Source organism: Barbus barbus (assembly GCF_936440315.1).
Source record: "Barbus barbus genome assembly, chromosome: 1".
Lineage (NCBI taxonomy): Eukaryota > Metazoa > Chordata > Actinopteri > Cypriniformes > Cyprinidae > Barbus > Barbus barbus.
The window spans coordinates 29,390,769-29,410,312 of record NC_136729.1 but is presented as its reverse complement, the minus strand read 5'-3'; the positions used below and the strand labels follow the sequence as shown (position 1 = coordinate 29,410,312).

The following is a 19,544-nucleotide window of genomic DNA, read 5'->3' as shown; positions in this document are numbered from 1 at the left end:
TCAGACAAATAACTGTAATAGTCAATACATACATATATATATATATATATATATATATATATATATATATATATATAAATGCACTATTACATATACACGTATCTTAATCTGCACTGCATTACTTGCTACATCACAATTCATTTTCAATAAGTGTTGAGCAGAACAGAAAGCAGTAATGTCAAACCGTCCCAGATAAGTGATACAAAAAAGGAATATTTTGTGTGTCTGATGTGGGATCTGCCATATCTAGAATATAGGCATTTGCTGCCTGTTACTGAGTAAATGTTTTGCCTCTCTTGAGGAGATCTCTCTGATGCCTAGCCTCTTTACACACACTACTAGGAACAAGTGTGCCGTGAAGATGCACGGTGCAGGAGAGCGTGAGCTCCAGAAGCAAGAAATCTCCTCTAGTTCTAATTACGACGCATGCTTTATAGCTGGCCAGGATCTAGTCCTAGCTATTGTTTTCAGAGGGTAAGGATGTGACGGTAAAGACACTCGCCCTCTTCACACCACAAAACATTAGCTGGGTACCAAGCTGAGCTTGTGGGTCTTGCCTGATCAGACCACGGATTAGACAAACCCCGGCCTATAGCACAGCTGGGTCTCCTTGTCTCATGGGTGGTGTCACTGGATATTAACCTTTATTCATAAGATATGTTCCTTGAAACAATGAGTGCCTGCTGCTCCCCTGGGTCTTACATGTGTATGTTGTGCTCTGATATATTATAATTGTGTATTTACTATTTTAAATTGTATCATTACATTGTGTTTAATGTTGAGAGCAACCCAGGTTAGATCAGTAAACCTCAACTTCAACTTTAACTTCACCTCTCATCCTCTGACTGATGACTAATGCTCTCCACTCATATATCGATCACATCCAACATCCAACTGTGCCTCCGCTCCATATAAACCTGCTCTTGTTGGCATTATAACGGTATAAATGATCAACATCAGTAACACAAGCCACAGAAGCAACACGCATTAAGATCTTCGTCAAGGATTTATTTCTACTTATATATATATGATATCCATCGCTTAAACTGTAGTTTAAAATTATATATATATTTAATTAATTGAATTCTTTTAGCATTTTAAAAGCGGTGAAACACCTGAAACACCCAATTCCTGCTATTCTACCTTAATGTAAAATGCCTCAAACATAATTTATGGGATAAATAATGTTAATTTAAATTACTAATTAGCTAGTCACAATAACTACAGAGGACTCAGCCTGGATTAACAGTCCTTCAGTAGAGCAGGACTAGAAATCATGGTCACGTTAGTTACTTGGCACTCCTCTATATGATGGTACTGAGATACTTGATGAATTGCGATCCCTCCTAGATCTCTGTCGTGTCAGTTTGTGTACAGAGAGAAATCACAAAAATGGAAAACGGGTGTTAAACTGGAGAGGGATTGTGAAGCGTCTGGCATTATGTTGAACTTTTTGTTTGCATTTAGTAGTATGCTGTAATGAAACATTCAACCTCAAAACAACAGATGTGGTTTTTAATAATGAATTAATCTTGCAATTTAACGAAAGGGCTGAATTGATTGAAGCTGTTATACGCTGTTGACGTTTTTATTTCCTCTCGCAAAATGTTACGTAAAAACACTGAAATGAAACACAGTCTTCACTATTCAGCTATGTGTATGGCAGTGATTGCTCAGATTCAATTTAACACGTTCCTTTGACACTTTTTTTTTCTTTCCTTCTTTTTTGCTAACACAATGTGTAGACGAATGAGGGAAAATATAAAAAAGTACAGATATTCACATGCCTGTAAAATAGGACGCAATAACCACAGCACCTTTTCCCCATGTTCACTTGCTCTTCTCTAATTGCGTGCTTGCATCGGACACTTTTGGAAACCAGACTGAAAGAAATGTTAAAGCTGAGGCTAAAATCTGGATTAGCATGGAGAAATTAAATTCATTAATCTCCCGTATTTAGACATCTGTGCAATTAAAATAGGCTGGAACTTTCCAATTAAGTATTAGTTTAGACTATAAAACATAAAGGATAAATATACGTTTAAGATTAAAGTCATGTTGGGGTAATGCTGCTCCAGCTTTAATGACTCGTATCCACTGGGGCTATTTCAGACTTTTCTCTCAGTTTAAAGGTAGAGACGAACTCTCAAATCTCTGCGGTTCGTGAGAGCTGCGGAGGCACAGAAAAAAATGCACATTTTAGACATTATTTTTTTTTTTTCGTACTTTTTCTGAATTTCAAAGTTTACTGACTTTTTGGAGAATTAGAGCGTATTTCCACAGCGTGTGTTCCTGCTCAGATTACACTTGCATTCGTTTCTTCATATTCGACTGGAAATTTTATGTAATGAAAAGTTCCTTCTTTAAACTGAACTAACAGCAGATTATTAACCAGGAATGTTTAACAAAACCACCACGAGCCATGCTATTGCGGCAAATAAAACATATTAGCGTTCCTGTTGTCTTCAGCGAATGTGGCAATTAAACTGAGCCTCCAAGTGTTAATAAATAACTCATTGTTTATGATACAAATATTCTTTCTCTCTCTTTCTCTATAAATAGTTGCAGAAATGCCTACTGTAATTATAAAACAAAATGAAACAAACATTCACAGAAATTAAGATAAGCATAATTTAATAGTGAAGGATTAAAGTATAAAGTTTATCTAAAGTTTTAAGAATGAAGTTTAAGTTAATTTACAGTCTTAGAAACTCTGATAATGCACTCTGCTCTCTTTCAACAACAATAAATCACAAGCCTGATTATCTTAAAATATGGAAGACTGTGAATTGTTCATGCTAATACTAAAATTAATAATTATAAAAATGTTTAAGTTTTAAAAAAATCTCACTTTAAGACTTTTTAAAATGTAAAGATGTGTTAGGCCTATGTTTAAACAGATGTCTCTAATTTTAACGTTAAAAACAGTGGCAATTTGATATTTTAACAGTTCAACGGACAAAGGATACAGACAAAACATACTATTAAACGCATGAAGGATATACACATGGAGAAAGCCACAGAAAATAAAGTGCAACAGACAATGACCTACCTTTTCTTCTCGTTGGATAAGTGAGCACAGTCACGGTTAGTGCTGTAATTTTTGACAGAAATAACACTGTAAAACTTCCTAAGCCGATGTAATTTAAAATAGTACATTTTTGGGATTTTAGTATAAGCACATAAAAGGGGGCGGATACAATGAACTGCGCGCTCACGTTAATACACTCATGCAGCTCTGTTCCACACGCGCGCGCGCACTCAGTAAATGACTTGTAGTTTTTATTACATTCAATTTCCTAGTCTCCGTTATTTGTATTTATATATTTTTTCCAATTTAGATACCTGCATTTATCTACACTCATGAAAAGTGAATATTTGAGGGAGAGTTTTACCTGTTTAATAGCTTTGTTTAACAGTCTTTGAGACTTAAACATATCCTTATTACTCCAGTTTATGACTTTGTGCTTATTTTACTTTTATAGACAATATAACTTTGAATAAGTCCAATTAAATTCGCGGTTCTCAAGAAACTTTAATGATATATTCAAAGTAGCTTCGCTAGTAGTCGCGTGCTTGTACACCGAGGCAATCAGTGAAATATGGCCCTAAACATAAACTCTAGTTCAGAATATATTTTTTACGCGGTAATTTATAGCAAATCGAAGTAATTCACATCAATACAAGACAAATACATTCACCTCACTCAGACTTTACAACTGCCAAAAAGACAAAAAAATATATATCAAATTAAATCATAGAAATAGTAACAACAAAATAAAGAGCAAAACATTATTTGCATCAACTTGTTTGAGTTAGCCTACTTTAAGAACATCTTTTTGAAAAAAGTTTTAACTACATTTCTAAACAATTACGCGCTGCCATTACTCGTCTGTAGGTTATTATTAATAGTTACAGCAATAATATAGGCTAACTTGAGGGTAATAAGAGAGAAATATGCATACATCGTCACGCAGCTTTCCGATGCATCATTCGCCTATAGCAATTTGATAATGCATTATTTCTTCTAGGATATAACATAGGAAAGCACCCCCCACTTAACACTCTAATCTTGCTTTATAAGTCGTTTGATGAAGAAGAGAAGCTGCCCGTAGTTAAAGCGACTCCGTGCGGCGTGTGTGTGTCTCTCTGTGTGTGTGTGTGACACTGATGGATGCGCCAATGGTTAGACGGACAGATGCTTGGGCGGATCTAACGGCATGCACACACGAGTGAGTGAGATCGGGCAAAAACATCCTGGATCCGTGAAAGACTGCTCTTCCCTTTCAATCTGTCCATGTGAGCTCGGCGCGCGGACATTGAAGAGATTCTGGAAATTCTGGTTTTATTGAACGTTACGACTCCCAATTGCCCCCCTCGGAGGGCTCGATGCGATTCCCTTTGCGGTCAGATGTGAGAGGAGACAGCACGATCGCGAGGCGAAGACGCGGACTTTAGTGGAAGAGGCAGTGTCTGACAACGCACCCTCAGCTAGTAAACAGAGAGGACACAGTGCCCATCTCCCCCTCTCATCCAACACGGACAACTTCGCCCTTTCTCCACTACAAAGAGTTCACACTTTACGCTTGCAAAAACGAAAAAGAAAATCCTCTCTCTTTATAACACTGTTGTTTTTTGTTTTGTTTTTTTAGTAGTAGGTGCCATGATGATGGACATATCTGGAAAATGTTGATCATCTTACCGTCTTAAAAGTCCATTCTGTGAAGATAACGGATTTTCGAAAGTGACATTACAGGAAAGCGCGAGAGGAAGACGCGTCTGCTTCGCCCGTTCCTGTTTTTAAATACCTGCTACGAGCCCCACAAAGAAGGCTAAAAAGTGCTATTAGTGGCCAAGAAAGTGTTTGGCAATAGCTCAGCGATCCATGCTCTCGCAGCAGCTGAGTCCATCCCCTCCTTCTGATGTGCGTTATTACAAGCAGGAATACCCAATCAAACACCTATCGCATCGATTCTCTCAGCGGATTCCCAACGCGCGCGGACAAAATAAGCAAACGAGGCAGCGCGCGGGCGACAAGTCCGTCCATCTCCTCCTTCAAGCTTTGTGTCTTTACATCGGTTTGTTTATTATAAAAGAGATGGACGTTTGAAAGGCGGTGGGCACTTGGAGTCTTTGGGATTTTCACAGAAAGCTATCGGCGACAGCTACGATATATATATATATTTTTTTTTTGGCTTTTCGATTTGTATGCCATTACTGGGACCGGATTCCTCATGGATAACAGGTTTATTCAAGCGACCGCGTAAGTAAAGCTTTGCTTTTTACCTTCGTGAACCACTAATAAAGGCGACTGCTGCCTGCCTTGCACGCGTTTTTAGGCTTAAACCAAACATTAACTCAGCCTATCGATTTGATATACACCTATGTAAGTGTCAATCATTGCATTTCTATAGTGTTGTGTTTGTGAGCTGCTACTTTCACTATTAGAGCGCATTGGGGTCGGCTGCGGTAGGGAGAGAGAGAGAGAGAGACATATGCCTACCCACATGACTTGAGCTAGCTAACCCAGTCGAGATGGAAGGAGTTAATATGACAGTGCTTGATGTTTGCCTCTGTTTGCCGACTTTGAGTGACGCGATCATTTCGTTTTCCTTTAAGCTTGCCTGTTGCAGCTTCCAGCGCGGAGTGAGTGAGAGTCGCACTGAGGCACGAGCGGTTTTCCTCCCCACTGTAACAGCTCGACTCTCCGTCATATCCAAAAGACGCGCGGGGGGAAAGAGAAAGAGGAAAGAGGGGGAAAATCCCGCTTCGTCTTCATCCTCTTCAGATCTTGGCGTCTGATTTTTGGGTTTGAAAACTGCCGATACATGTCAGGCGTGTGAAAGCGCCCCAGGTGCCGTGTATCAGAGCAGAAGCGGAGCAGCTCTCGGGATCTCAGGGGCTCCTGAAAAAAAAAAAACCCTGAAAGAGAAACATGCCGCGGAGGAAACAGCAAGCGCCCCGGCGCTCGGCAGGTACGGCTCTTCTTCATTTGCTCTTCTTCACCTCTGTATTTTTAGTGTTTTTTTTTTGTTTTGTTTTTTTGCTCAATTTTCATAGCAACGCTGAACGTGTGTTTGTGTGAGAGAGAGTGCGTGTGAAATGATCTGGAATTATCATCTGCTCCTTTATTTAGCAAAATGATGTGTATACAAAAAAAAAAAAAGTTTTTTTTTTTTTTGAAAAGGTTGTTTTTTTTTATTAAGTTTGCCATGTTAGTGTTGAAGATCATTTCAGGCCACAATTATTTTAAGCACAGTAGTCGACTGGCTGAATAAGAATAACAATGTTTAACTTTATTCCCGTTAATACCGACTATTTTACTCGCTTAGTTTTCGTAGTTTGGTCAGTCCTCATGCAGCTGAAAGTCTTGATTGTTGTCTCTTGTACACCGCTCTCTTTCCTCGTAGGGCGTAGATATTGACTCCATGAGAAGCGCAGGAAGAAGGGCTTGGGTGTCAGCTGACTGTCATGACTCTCTTTGATGCTCGCTTTCGTTGTTTTGGGGCTTTTTGTGCGAAAACATTTGAACTTTGTTTTCTTTTTTTTTTGTTATCCCTCCTCTCCGTTTCTGAGAAAGACTCGGATGATTTTGTAGCCGACGCACGAGGGGTCTAAGAAGAGCCTTTATTGGACAATTGCCATCTTTGATTTGACGGCTGATTGATTGCCTGTCATCCGGCTGCTCTTTGATCGATTCCTTCCTGATAATCATCAATAAATCACTCGCCATGGCAACGCCACAACCCCGTGACGTCACCTCTGCTCTGACAACCGCCCATTAAAACATCTTTAATTGCCGCTTTTCTACTTTTTGTTTTCCACATAGGCCGAGCACAAGGCCACATTTACTTCCGCTGCTTAGAGGAACATGAAAAACAGACCGCCAGAACGACCATAGGCCACATCTAAAACTCTTTTGCTTCATTTTTTAACGAACTGTCTAAAAATAACATGTTATCGGATACCTCATGACATTTTGATTGTTAGTTGACAAATTTGTAACGAGGAAAAATGATGTAGTCAAAGAAACAAACATAGAAATCTGTCAGGTTAACTGTTGCTAATGTCTTTTCAGGCCTACATTGTAGCCACTTTTTTAAGCTGTGACTGTTGTGATAAAAAACTAGAATACGTATGTCTTGTGATTTTTGAATCCTTGTCTAAACTTTGCTTGGAGACACAAGAAGTCTTTGTTTATTCATGGATGAATTACAGACTGTAAGTTTACGATAGACGGCTAAATATTTACAGCTTAAACTTTTTTAGGTGAAGATCCTATGTAAATAAAAATAGGCTTTTGACAATCAGATTCAACAGTTGCATACAGTTAAGTGTTTATGCATAAGTCACATAGAACAGATCATACTGTTTGACCAACACTGACGCTCTTGCTCGCATTAGAATATTATTGGGGTACGATACACTCATGAACGGTCCAATAGAGAGCACACCTTCAGTCCTACAAAAACACACACGCACACACATACACAAAACTAATAACCTAATCTGGAGACGGAAGAATGGTTTGCTCCATCAGTCTGATCCGTCAAAGCAACTTTGTTTCATATTTGATTTAATTGTCTCTCCTTTGACAGCCACATTCATCAATAGCTCTAATGGTCAATCAGAAGTTGGCAGAGTGAGTGCTCTCATTTTGTCCCCCCTCCCCTCCTCTCCCAATACGATAGGCTTGTGCTTTACTTTATCAAAATGCTTTTGCCTAATGGACGCGCAGAGGTAGAGGGAAGGAGGGAGGAGGGGAACAAGGGTGACTGAGAGGCTTCTCATTTCAGAGGAGTGAGAGAGAGAAAAAATCAGGCATTTATGCCTTTGATGAGCGGATGAAGACAAATACAAGAGCAGGCTGAGAGCCTTTTTTTCTCTCTTTAGACGAGGCAACTTCCTGTGATATTTTTTTTTCTTTTTTAACTCCCTCTCTCCTTTCTTCAAACCAATGCCCCTCCCCTCCGTCTCTCTCTCTTCTTCTCACTCCATCCCTCCCTCCCTCCCAGCAGCCCTCACAGCTGCAAGTTATAAGGTTGACGACTGCACTGTGGCATACAAAGAGTGATGACAAATTGATTGCGCCGTCGTGATGGAAAGAGCAAAGGAAAGATGGCAGATGATGGGCCTTGATTAGGAACTTTGGGAAATCCAGTCCCCTGCAACCTTGAGCTTTGCATGAGAAAATTTCGCCCTCCCTCACATTTTCTGTCTCTTTTTTTCTCGCTCCCTCGTTCTGTCTCTCCCTACTTCCCTCCTCCCACCAAGTCTGGAAGGCCCGCTCAGCCGTAGATAAAGAAAAGTTGTTTTGCCAGCTTCATTAGTGTTCACCTAATTAGCTGTAAAGCTGATGGATTCCTGACAGGCCTAATGATTGGAGATGACAAGCTCCGCACACTGTCATCCAGCCCAATTAGGTTTGCAGCTAGTTTGATGTAATCAAGTTGATATTACACAGTCCTCCATGCCTTTAGTTGGTGCACTAACTCAATTTGCTGCTGCAGGTGACAAATGGGGTGGGGTACCTGGGTAATCATGTTGGCTGGAATAGAGCGCTTTTAATGGTCAAGAGACTAAGTATTACCAATATTAGTGGCGAGGTGACAGACTCAAAAGGTGCAGAAAAATAGTGTTGTGAAAGGAACGGGGTGGAAATGCGTCACGGGCTCATACACACCTTTGTCGTGATTTTTTTGTATTTTTTATATATAGTGGGGAAAACTGCCTGCTATCCATTTGTTCAGTCTACTCTATATCTATCTCTTTTTTTAACAGACAGACACAGCACTCACTGTCTAGCGAGGGTGATTCACCCCCCGCTAAAAAACCCCGAAAAAACACCCATTCAGATGCAGGCAATGCAGCGTACACACCGTGTTTTTGTTCACAGGCTTCAAAGCTTTTGCCAGACCAAACATCTCAATTGTTTTGGGGAGTCGAAGAGAACATCAAACTTTTTTTTCCCCCATCTCTTTGTCCGGCTCGTTTTTTAATATCAAAGTTAGCTACTAAAGCACACCGTTGTTGGAAACATCCACATGCCCTCAATACCTAAACTTACAGTCTCCATGTTGACGTGTCGGTCCCAGCTCTTAGTTTGGTGAAATGTAATCTCTGTACATGCGTTTGAACCGAGCGAATTTGATGTATGAAGACAGATGATGTTGATATCGGTCATTATGATAGCGTTTCATAGCGTGTTTAAAGTTAGTTTATCTCATCTGCGTTAGAATAAATGCTAACTCTCAGCATTGTGTTTAGAGCGGCTAAATATGATTTATAAAAATATTTGGGTTGTGACGAATGTAACGGAGGCTGTGCTGAGATGGATTGCAGTTGGGGAAAGGAGCTGATTTCTGTGATTTCGTGTGTGTTTGATTGATTGCAGACAGGGAGCAATGATTAATCAAACTCAAAGTCTGTTCCGGCGAGGGTGTGGAGCGTTGGATACGTGAGATCATATGGGGAACACCGGTGGGCTCGTAAATACGGTCACATGCACATAATCATCACCCACACGTATGCTTATATGGAACACAGGATTAATTATGATTAGTATAGACAAACTCTCAGAAAGAATATGATAATAGTCGGCGGCGTTGATGTTTTCAAGTTTTTTGTGTGTGTGTAATGTCCTTTGACTTCTTTGCAAATTAAGAGTCGTCCACTTTGGTTCAAGATTTTTTTTCTTCCCCTGCTGCAATTTAATTACTTAAATTATAATGAAACATCAGGGTGACTTGATTATGTTAATTATCCTTATTAAAAACTTGTCATGATAATCATATGCATTATTAAGAAAAAAAGAAAATTATGTCACGTACACCACTATCCAGAATTACATTTTGCTTCTCAAATGAATGGAGTTTTTAGTTTAATATATACAATTATTTAATTCACAAAATTATTAATCAAAAGTGTGCATACTAATGCAAATCCAGACGGATAGAATTTTAATCTAAATGTTATGCATGTAATAATCGTGAGAGTAAAATCTTCAAATCTAACAGGAGATCTAATTAAATTTAATCTGTAGCTCTTTTATAGGGATTTGAGTATTTCTGTATCAGTTTTCCTTATCTGACAGCATTATGGATGTAACATTTCGTTATAACTAGATGGTCATTTTAGCAGGAGAGGAAGCGGCTTTTTACTTTGCCGGCTGGATATATTGTTACACTGAAATTATGAGTTGTTGTAGTCACAGATTTTTCCTTGCGTTTATTTACACAGTGGCTGGACAGAAGACAGCATTTGGCCCTGTGTAGGTGTCCCTTCAGCAGTGTGTGTGTGTGTGTGTGTGGATTATGGGGCCTGAGTCTTCGTCCTCCTCACATTGCTCTGGCCCAAACCCTGCGCTCCCAGGCAGCCAACTGACACTATGATTAGTTATGGCTGTCCTCCGCCTTTTTCACCGCAAGAAGTGAGCAACAATAAGAAGGGTTAAGAGCAGAAGAGGCGGGGAAAAAGCACAGGAATGAAGAGAAAGAGAGAGAAAGAATGAAGGAAAGAAGGATGGGGGTTAAGGGAAAAAGCTGAATAACCTAACAGCCAAACAGAGCGAGAGAGATAGAGCGAGAGAAGGGAGGGAGGGCAAGTTCTCCTCCCTGTGGATCCACACCAGGGTTGATGGTTGATAAACAGAATTTTTTTCCCGAATCTTCCGTCATGGCTCCCATTAGCTTGACACCTGTCAATTAGGGCTCCCTTGGTCTCGCGGGCTGCAGTTTATTGCAGGCGGTTGATGCTGTCATTTCCCTCACAGTTTCGCCTTGAGCGTTATCAGGAGCGTTCACACAGTCAATAGCTGATGCATCAGCACTTATTTCTTAAATTGGCTCACAAGGCTGCATCCTTCCCTCATTTTTCCCCCTTTCTACCCCCTTACTATCTCTTTTTCTCTGTTTCTCTCTCACTCTTCTTTTCTTTTCATCCCTTCTTTTCCAGAGATTGTTTGGTGAAGATATGACGATGAATGGTGACTGCAGCAGGGTTAATGAGAGTGCAGAGCGATTCCATTGTTTGTGTGCGACTCGCTTTTTACTCACACTTCAGCTAACAACTATTTTGACAATCAAAATTTTGAAAACTTTTTTTTGTGTTTTTTTTTAATCATCGGTTGATCAGATATTCTGCATCTTGGCCACCGCTCTCATCCAGCAGCTATGCTACATGCTGTGTTCAAAAATGGTTTGTGATATAAAGGTTACAATATAAAGTGATTTCAGAGTTTGAAAGCAGTAGGACAGTTGAAAAAATACTGATCCTCGAAAACTGTTAAAAAGGTAGAGTTTTTATTTAATTTTTTTGCAAAAATACATTTACTTCTCTGACTGTATTGACCGTAATCTAAACATAGTAATGCTTTTTTCCCTGTAATTAAGTAATGTTAGGGACATTCATTATTTTTAGTAAATCAGTAAAAGTTACCGTTTATGTTAAAATCCCATTACATGCAATCTATTTAAGATTTAAGTCCTTACTTAAATGCACTGTTTAAAAGTGAATATTGTCTTTTTCGCTTAGTGTGATTGACCTAAATGCAGACACATTTTAAGTTTAATGCCGACAGTAATCGCTCGCCTGCTGTTAGTTCATATTGTTTTGCAAAATAGAAAATGCTTGCATTATAAGAATGTAATATAAAATATAATGTAAGTACATTGTTATACATTACATAATATATGTGTTTTTCACTCATTTAAAGTAATTTTGTTGATGGAGGTTCTCCGTGCACAATGCAAATTCCACTTTTCCTAACAATTTTTTTTATGGTTATGATTATTTTATTTATTCGAATTGTGTTATTTCAGCGCTATACTAAAACACAGAAATGTATTTTTCTTTTTTGATGCAATGGATTGTAATATATACTGTCATTAAAATATGTGGTTTGAAATAACTCGCTGTGCGGAATTCACTGGACATTAAAAACATAGATTAGCATCTATCATGACTTTAGTGTTTGTTCAATTTGACACATTGTTTAAATTTGCTCCCTGGCTTCTGGCCTGATGATGCGCTGTCATTTTATTCTGCTTAAACATGAATCTATTCGTCTTTTAAAGAATAAAATGAACAAAGTGCATCATTCCAGTTTTGACTAGAATGTTTTCCTCACATTTGAGAAAGTCACACAAATTGAAAATAAATTAAGCGTTGTTAGTGACATTTAAACTAAACATTTTGAGTAGCTTATCTGCCATTTACACGTCAAAAAGTACAAGAAAAATAAACATGTCTAAATGTTTGTGTTCCCCTTGGAGGTTTCTGTGTGTTTTGTTTTGATGAAAAGTTTAAATAGTTTTAGTTCAGATGGTTGTGCGCTGTAGTTGAACATGTTTTACAAAGCAGTTCCCACGAAGAGAACGTACCACAGCAATTGTTGATCAGATCCTTATGCTCATCTAGCTGATTCTTGTTTATTTTACCGATCAACAACGAACACTGAATCCTGCCGATTATGCTGTGAAACCCAGAATACACCTCCCAGTCTACTTGTTGTTTCACGCTGGTGATTGGTCAAGATTCTCAGGAGTGATGCATGATTTGCTGCTACCGTGGCCCACACCTCTTCCGGTAGGGGGGAATCTGGGAGGAGACAGGAAATTAAGAGGGTTTCTGGGATCTGTGTGTCTGGCTGTGGTAGACGGTTATTTTTACCCTGCCGGTACTGTGAGGGATATTAGCTTAGCCTTGCACAGAGGTGGCACTGAGTATCACAGTACTAATGAATCATCCGGCCCGCACTCTTTCCATCTGCTCGAGTTGTCCCGCCTTCCTGCTCTGTCCCACTCTGTAGTTCTTTGTGTGTGTGTGTGTATCCGTGAGGCCGGTCCTCTCTGGCAGCTACACGCAACTGTGAGAGTTCCAGTGTAGTCCAGTGAAATATGGCTGCGTGGAAGTAATCCCTGTCATGTCGAAGAGCGATGGGGACATGCCGAGGGAGGCAGAGAAAATGACACAGAGGGAGAGTTAGTTTGGGGGCAGGGACTAAACAGTAAAGATTTTGGCAGGGGGCTGGTTGTTGGTTTGGTTCAGAGTGTCACTTGAGTCTCTGTGTGTGTGTGTGTGTGTGTGTGTGTGTGAGTGTGTGTGCGATTCCTCCACAAAAATGGCAGGGGTCTTGCCCCACTCGTCTCGGCACCTTCCTCCTCTTTCACTCTGAGCCTGAAAACTGACAGCCATCAGTCTTGCGCCGCTTTTTTATCACAGTGTGTGTGTGACATGCAGGCTGCTTTTTGATGGCGGTGCCGGTGATGAAAGGCAGAGCAGCAGAGAATGAGAGCGAGAGAGGGGCCCTAGTAATCAGGGCCAGCCTGAGCTCTGACATCCTTCTCCGGCCTGACAGGCCTCTTCCTCCTTCTCTCCTCACTACCCCGACTAGAGGAAAGAGAGAGGGGGCGGCCCTCAAACGCTCACAAACTCTTGCTCTCTCATGTCCTGATCAGTCTCAGATGCTGGGAATTATCCCTCCTCCCTCCACGTTGTGTTTTATTTAATGAGGGCAGAGGAAGACGAGGGGAATGCGCCGCACAGGGGTTGGGGATGTTGTTAACTCTGCCGGAGTCCAGTGTTTGTCCACGTCTGCGTGACTTTGGTGGACGTATATGAGTGTTTACGTATGATGATGTGCATTCTCCTGTGTGCCGGCATTTCCTTCCTGTGCGTTCCCGTGTTTGAATGCGTTTGTACGCATCGCCTGCTCTGGTTAGTCGCTCCGGTTCTTGGCAGAGCCAGGCAGGTGTGAGGGGCAGAGTGAGGGAGGCAGGCTGAGAGAGAGAGAGAGAGAGAGGAAGTCTGTTTTATTTTATACTGCGGGCCTGTTGCTAATTAATGTTTCTTGGTAGGATTCTGTCTGAGTTGAGTAATGTTTTTGATCTTTATGCCTGATAACTGCATACCTAATGAGATTTCAAAGCTTCTCGAGATGTGTGTGCGCTGCTCCCTGCAATTATTGACAGATGCCTTTTCTCCGCCATTGGGTTCGGCACCATAAATCCTCTGGCTGTAATGAGCTTGAGAAGTGCCACCCTGCCAGTGAGCTAATGAAAGAGAGAGAGAGAGGGTGGAGGGGGGATCACGCTTCCTTGACACATTTTTTTCTTTAAATGCACTCTGCAGATGTCAAGCCCCCACTGCCAGTGTGTTAAAAAAGAAAAGAGCATGAGATAGAGGAAGGAAAAAGAGAAGACGGTTTTTACAGTAAAGGAGGGGTGAGTTGAAGCCTGCCTTTGAGGAGACACGAGAAGGGATGAGTAGAGAGTTTTGGTCGGTTGGTCGGTGAGCCGTTTCAGGTTTCGTTTCTGCGCCGAGGTCGTTTATCTGCCGTATGTAGTTTTTATTTGAAATAGTAGTCGCGTTGTTGCCGAACTTGACTTTGATTGATACCCTTGTCCTCTCGCACTGCTCGGAGCCAGATTTTTTTAGAACTTGTCTGTTTCTTTCTCATACATAGTCCCCCCCCCCCCCCCCCCTTTCTTTCCTTCGTTGGCCTGTTTCCTCTTCCTTTTTTTTTTTTTAAAAAAAAGGACAGTATGAGAGAAAGAAAGCGAGATGGAGCAATAGACAAGAAAAAAATAAAAGCCGGCCTGTTCTCTGGCTCCCACACGCACAGCCTTTTTGATGCCGTCCTGAACCCGGATAGCGGGACCAGAGAGAGTGAAAGAGAGCGAGAGAGAGAGAGAGGCGCTCCATGCCAAACAGTCGATTTCCCCAGCTCCTCAGCACGGTCATACATCATGGACCCACCCTTCTCTCCTGACAGAATGACATGTGTCATTTATCAAACAGGCCTTTGCCAAGGAGCCCAGTGTTAGGCGCTGTCCCCCCCTCGGAGAATTGCCACTGCCTCCACGCCACCGAGGGGTCTGCACAGCCAGGGGAGGGGACGGTGGATGAGGGGGAGAACCTTAGGGCTCCAGTAGGTCCACTAGTAATGCCACTCAAATCTTTCTCCAGAATTCCTCTGTTTTAATGTTTGTGCAATTTTTTTTTTCTTTTATTTAATGTAGTACGGACAGAAGTTTGCAATTATTGAGGTCACGGGATGTCGTAGGTTTTATAAGTTAGCATACCTGCGTCTGACTCGTGAAGACTGCATCCGTGCGCACGTCTGGCTGGCAGGTATCAGTCAGAACCCAAATCCGCCGTCCCCTACCCTCCTTCTTCCCTCCTCCTGTTCCTCCTTCTGCCTCTCCAGGGGCCTGCACGAGTGAATTGGAGCTCTTTCGCTTTCCCATGATTCAAAGGAGCATTACTGAAGATGGATGCTCCTTAAAAAAAGAAATTGATGATGGATATGAGGCTGGCCATGTCATTCATCATTTTGAATATTATTTAGACTGGCCGTGTAAAGCTGTAACCTGAGCAGGGCTCAGAGAGAGAGAGAAGGAACAAGAGAGAGCTCAGAGCAGGACGTGGGCTTCCTCTGATGGATGGGCCGAGCTCTTGCACTGTTCGTTACCAGATACCAGAGGAGCCGCACTCCTTTGCTCACTCATTCACCCACTCGCTGCCCGTTTTTTTTGCGCCTGAAAGGGCAAAAATAAAACGAGGGTGGCGGCGCTTGAAAACAAAACTCAAAGTGTTTTTGTTTGTCATCACCGTGGCCCTGTAACCTGGGTAACCCTGGCTTTTTTTGGTTTGTTTTTGTTTTCCTCCCCCCGCGCTGACACGTTTTTCATCGAGGTCGTAAAGTTTTGTCGACAGGCCCTCAGGAACGAGGTGACCATTGTCGTCATGGACGCGAAAAGATCGGCAACAGCTGGGCTTCATTAGCAGGAAATGAAGCCGACCTTTAACGAAAGCAGAAAAAGAAATGCATATCTTAGCGCTCGAATCGCACGTGATCCTCCCGCGTTAATGAAAACATTTCTGTCATGTTTTTCTCCGTCCCTTTTGTGACCGTAAGATGAGATCTGTCCGAATCATATTTTCACAGTATCTATAAGCATCTGATAATTTGGTTAACTGCGCGCTCTCGCTGTGTGCCTGCAGTTCACGGGCTGGTCAGATTCCTGTCGTCTGTGGCGGTGGCAGTTGAGTGCTCAACAATGCTTGATATATTTGTCCATTGTTGCGGTAGAGGACTGCGCGACCATTGATGTTAGATGCGTCGCACTCTCGGCCGCATTGAAATTGGTTTGATGAATTATTTTGCTTTGCAGGCTCTTTGCTGGATGTGGTGGGTGTACTTGGATTGATTGTTCTTGAATTTTCCAGCACCTAGAACGTGTCCCAACTCATGACAGGCCCCACCCTATGACAAACTCCTCCAGCGTTTGGGTTTCAGCGGTCTGCATCTATAAAGTCCTATGGGCGTCATCTGCCCCTGCAAACCCCACTTTTGAGCTTCACCCTTCTGAGAGAGGTTGAAAGCTTGGGTCAAACTGTTAAAAGTTAAGAGAGCTTCAAATCCATTCCAGCGAGAGAAAGAGAGCGAGAGAGCGCATGCAAAAAACATAGGGGGCGTGAGGGAAAGCAAGAACAGGATGGAGAGAATAGGTTGTTTTGTTTTTGTATGCTCTATTTCTTCCCCTTCCTAGTACCCCTCTCTCCCTCCCTCGCTCGCTCTCCCTCTCTCTCTTTTTTTCCAGTTTTATAGCAAGAGACATGATTTATTGTGGCCATCCATCTCTGGGTCTCATCCATCACCTCCTGGTTGCTAGGCAATCATGGCAGCAGCTGTTTGCTTTGACTCAGACAGAGGTACTGTCAATCAAGACGGGCAGGTGAAAAGCATTAGAAACACGCTATTGTCAGACGGAATAATTAATCAAAGGCAAGAAAGATAATTAAAAAGATATGACCCTTGCTAGCACTTGCTCAGGGTTGCCTGAGAAGAGAGTGAAGAGGGAAAAAACGAGGGAAAGAGAGGAAGAGAGTGGAGCAGGAGGAAAGCACTGGCGTGTGGCATGTCCTCTGTCTCGCTCTCTCTCTTTAACTCAGTCTCACTCGCTCGACACAGTAAGGGAGTGGAGCAGAGGAAGATAAAGCTTACTCTCTCCGTCACTAGACCAGGTTGTAATTAATTAAAAAGAGATCGGAGGAGAAAGAGAGAGGGGAGAGAAATAATAAAAGGGCTGGCAGAGGAGATGAGAGTGAGTGAGGGGAGAGAGAGAGAGAGAGGAACCACATGAAAGGGTTGAGTACCTCGCTCTGATACGAGCAAATGCTACAAACGCATACTTAAAAGCGTTCCTCTTCAAATCCATGTCGCTTGCTCTCCTGTGTGCCTCTGAGTGTGTGTCTGTGTGTGTGTACGCGCTGCGACTTTCCCACAAAGCCTCAGGCCTACACGGTGTGCCTTTAACTCTAGCTTAAGATGTCTCTGTTGAAATGCGCATGCACACACACTTATAGTCAGCTAATGTTATTAAGATACAACGAGACACAGACAGCCCTGCAGTTCAGAATAATGAGTGACCGCGTGTTGGATACCTCAGGACAGCTTTATCGACACCTACGCAGGGTCAGTCACTCGTGTAATGCAGAAAGTTTGGGTCAATGACATGATGCAAATTTTTTGTCCTCTCTGTTAATTGATTCAAAAATACATGAAAATGCTCTCTGTCTCTCTGTTTGTGTGTCTGTCTAACTGGGTAGGTTTAGGGATGTAGAATATGGTCATGCGGAATATGTGCTTTAGAAGTGCTAATTAACAGTCAATGTTAATAATAGGCATGCTAATAAGCAACTAGTTAATAGTGAGAGTTGGTCCCTATACTGAAGTGTTGCCATTTGTATTAATGACTATGATGTGAATGCTCACATGTAATTTAGGTGTATGTAAAATGCTATCTTTTATTTTTTTTTTTAATTGGAGGTTATGCATGATATTTTTAAATAAAATATTACATTTAAAGTTATTTTTCTTTCTTAAAAAAAAAAAAAAAAGTTGTAGATTTTTTCACCATTTTTCTCTATCACTTTTATGTCATAAAACGTTTTGTCTAATTTTCACATCATTAATTTGCGTTTTATTACTGTAACAATATTGTGTGTAAATGTCTGTTTGTGTGGTGTAAGCTGGTGTAATGTAGAGTCAGACAGTCACTTTATACAGTTAAGCTGTCAGTATCCAAAAATATCTGACCACAGAATGCCTGCATTGACCGACCTGAATCAAGTATTCTGGAGAGCCATGTAATAATTTGCAGTAACATGGTGTGTGGAGTGTTTGTGCCTGTGTCTCTGTTCACTTGGTTAGACAGCAGTGTCTCCTGCACCTACATGTCTCTGAGGTAATGTGAGGTCATGTTGCCTCTAGCAGCAGCTCTCCCATGGGCCTGTCTTTTTGTCTCTGTCTGTCTCTCTCTCGCTTGCTTTCTCCATCATTTCACTCTACGTACATAGATAAGACCCAGAACAATGCGCTCACCTCCTAAACCAAAGCGTTCTCCCAAATGTTACATTCCTATCAAAGTTTATTGTAAATTTCAGAATTCACACAGCAATCGTTGTGCATAACATTTCAGTGTTTTGTCTCAGAATGGTAATAAAGGTTTTTAAAACATTAATATGACACTTTTCCCGCATGCTAGATGAAACATGAGGGAGCGTCCATGTTGTAAGTAGTGTTTGGTTAGTCATTATCAGATAAAAGAGTCACTCTAATCTTCTCAAACAGGTGCAGACTGAAAGTCCAGTCAAAACACTGTAAAACGCACTCGTAGACGTCACACTGACATGGTTTGCCCTTTGTGTAAATGGAGAAAAAATAGCTTTGCTGCGCCGGCCCATACCACAAATATGCCTCAGATAGACACGACTACTCTCACACCTCCTCAACATACCTTTCTGATAAAATTATAGAGATGGAAATGTCAAGGCTCTTAACTCAGTGTCTGTGAGAGTGTTAGAGTTATTTTTTTTTACAGGATGGTTGCTAAAAAAGGTGTTGTTCAGGCTATATCTGAATAGCGTTTGATATGCTTGACATGAAACTATTAGTCTGCAGACTAATATGATGAGCCTTGCTTTCGGTATTATGAAAATGTGTCAAGCGCTAGATATTTTGTTGTATCGTTTATACTGCGGTGTTTTATATGTGTATCACTTTTAGTAGACATTTCATTTACATGAAAGCGACACAAAAATATATTGAGAAGAAACAGAGCTAGATATGTCCCAAAAAGTTTAAATGAATAAGAATTCAAGGCATGTGACACAAAACGGTAGAGAATTGATCACTTTTGTTTTCAACTCAAGTGATGCACAATGCAGAGTTTTTTGGGGGTTTTTTCACTGGTGTGAGACGTATCGTTCGTAGGTTATGTTATGTTTGGAATCATCTTAAAAGAGAAAATAACATGATAAAATAATTATTTTAAACACCTTTCAGTTGTAAAGTATTGGATTATCCAAAAATTATAACGGATTATCCAAAAATAGCCATTAACGATGGCTATTAAACCATATTTTTCAACTGATTTCCTGTAAAAATAACTATATTGTGGTATAAAACATGACATGACTCCTTCCATAATAAAATGATTTTATCCATAATATGCCCCTACTTTTTTTTTTTAAACTAA

The 19,544-nt window shown here is 41.1% G+C and overlaps 1 protein-coding gene across 1 annotated transcript in view; it reads left to right on the top strand.

The window, feature by feature from the left end:
- Positions 1-4,946: 4,946 nt before the first annotated feature.
- Positions 4,947-19,544, top strand: part of tshz3b (teashirt zinc finger homeobox 3b) — a 35,737-nt gene continuing 21,139 nt past the window's right edge. The window contains exons 1-2 of the mRNA XM_079420505.1: positions 4,947-5,263; positions 5,620-5,975. Coding sequence (XP_079276631.1) covers positions 5,936-5,975 — 40 coding nt within the window. The 5' untranslated portion in view covers positions 4,947-5,263; positions 5,620-5,935. The remainder of the gene's footprint in view (positions 5,264-5,619; positions 5,976-19,544) is intronic.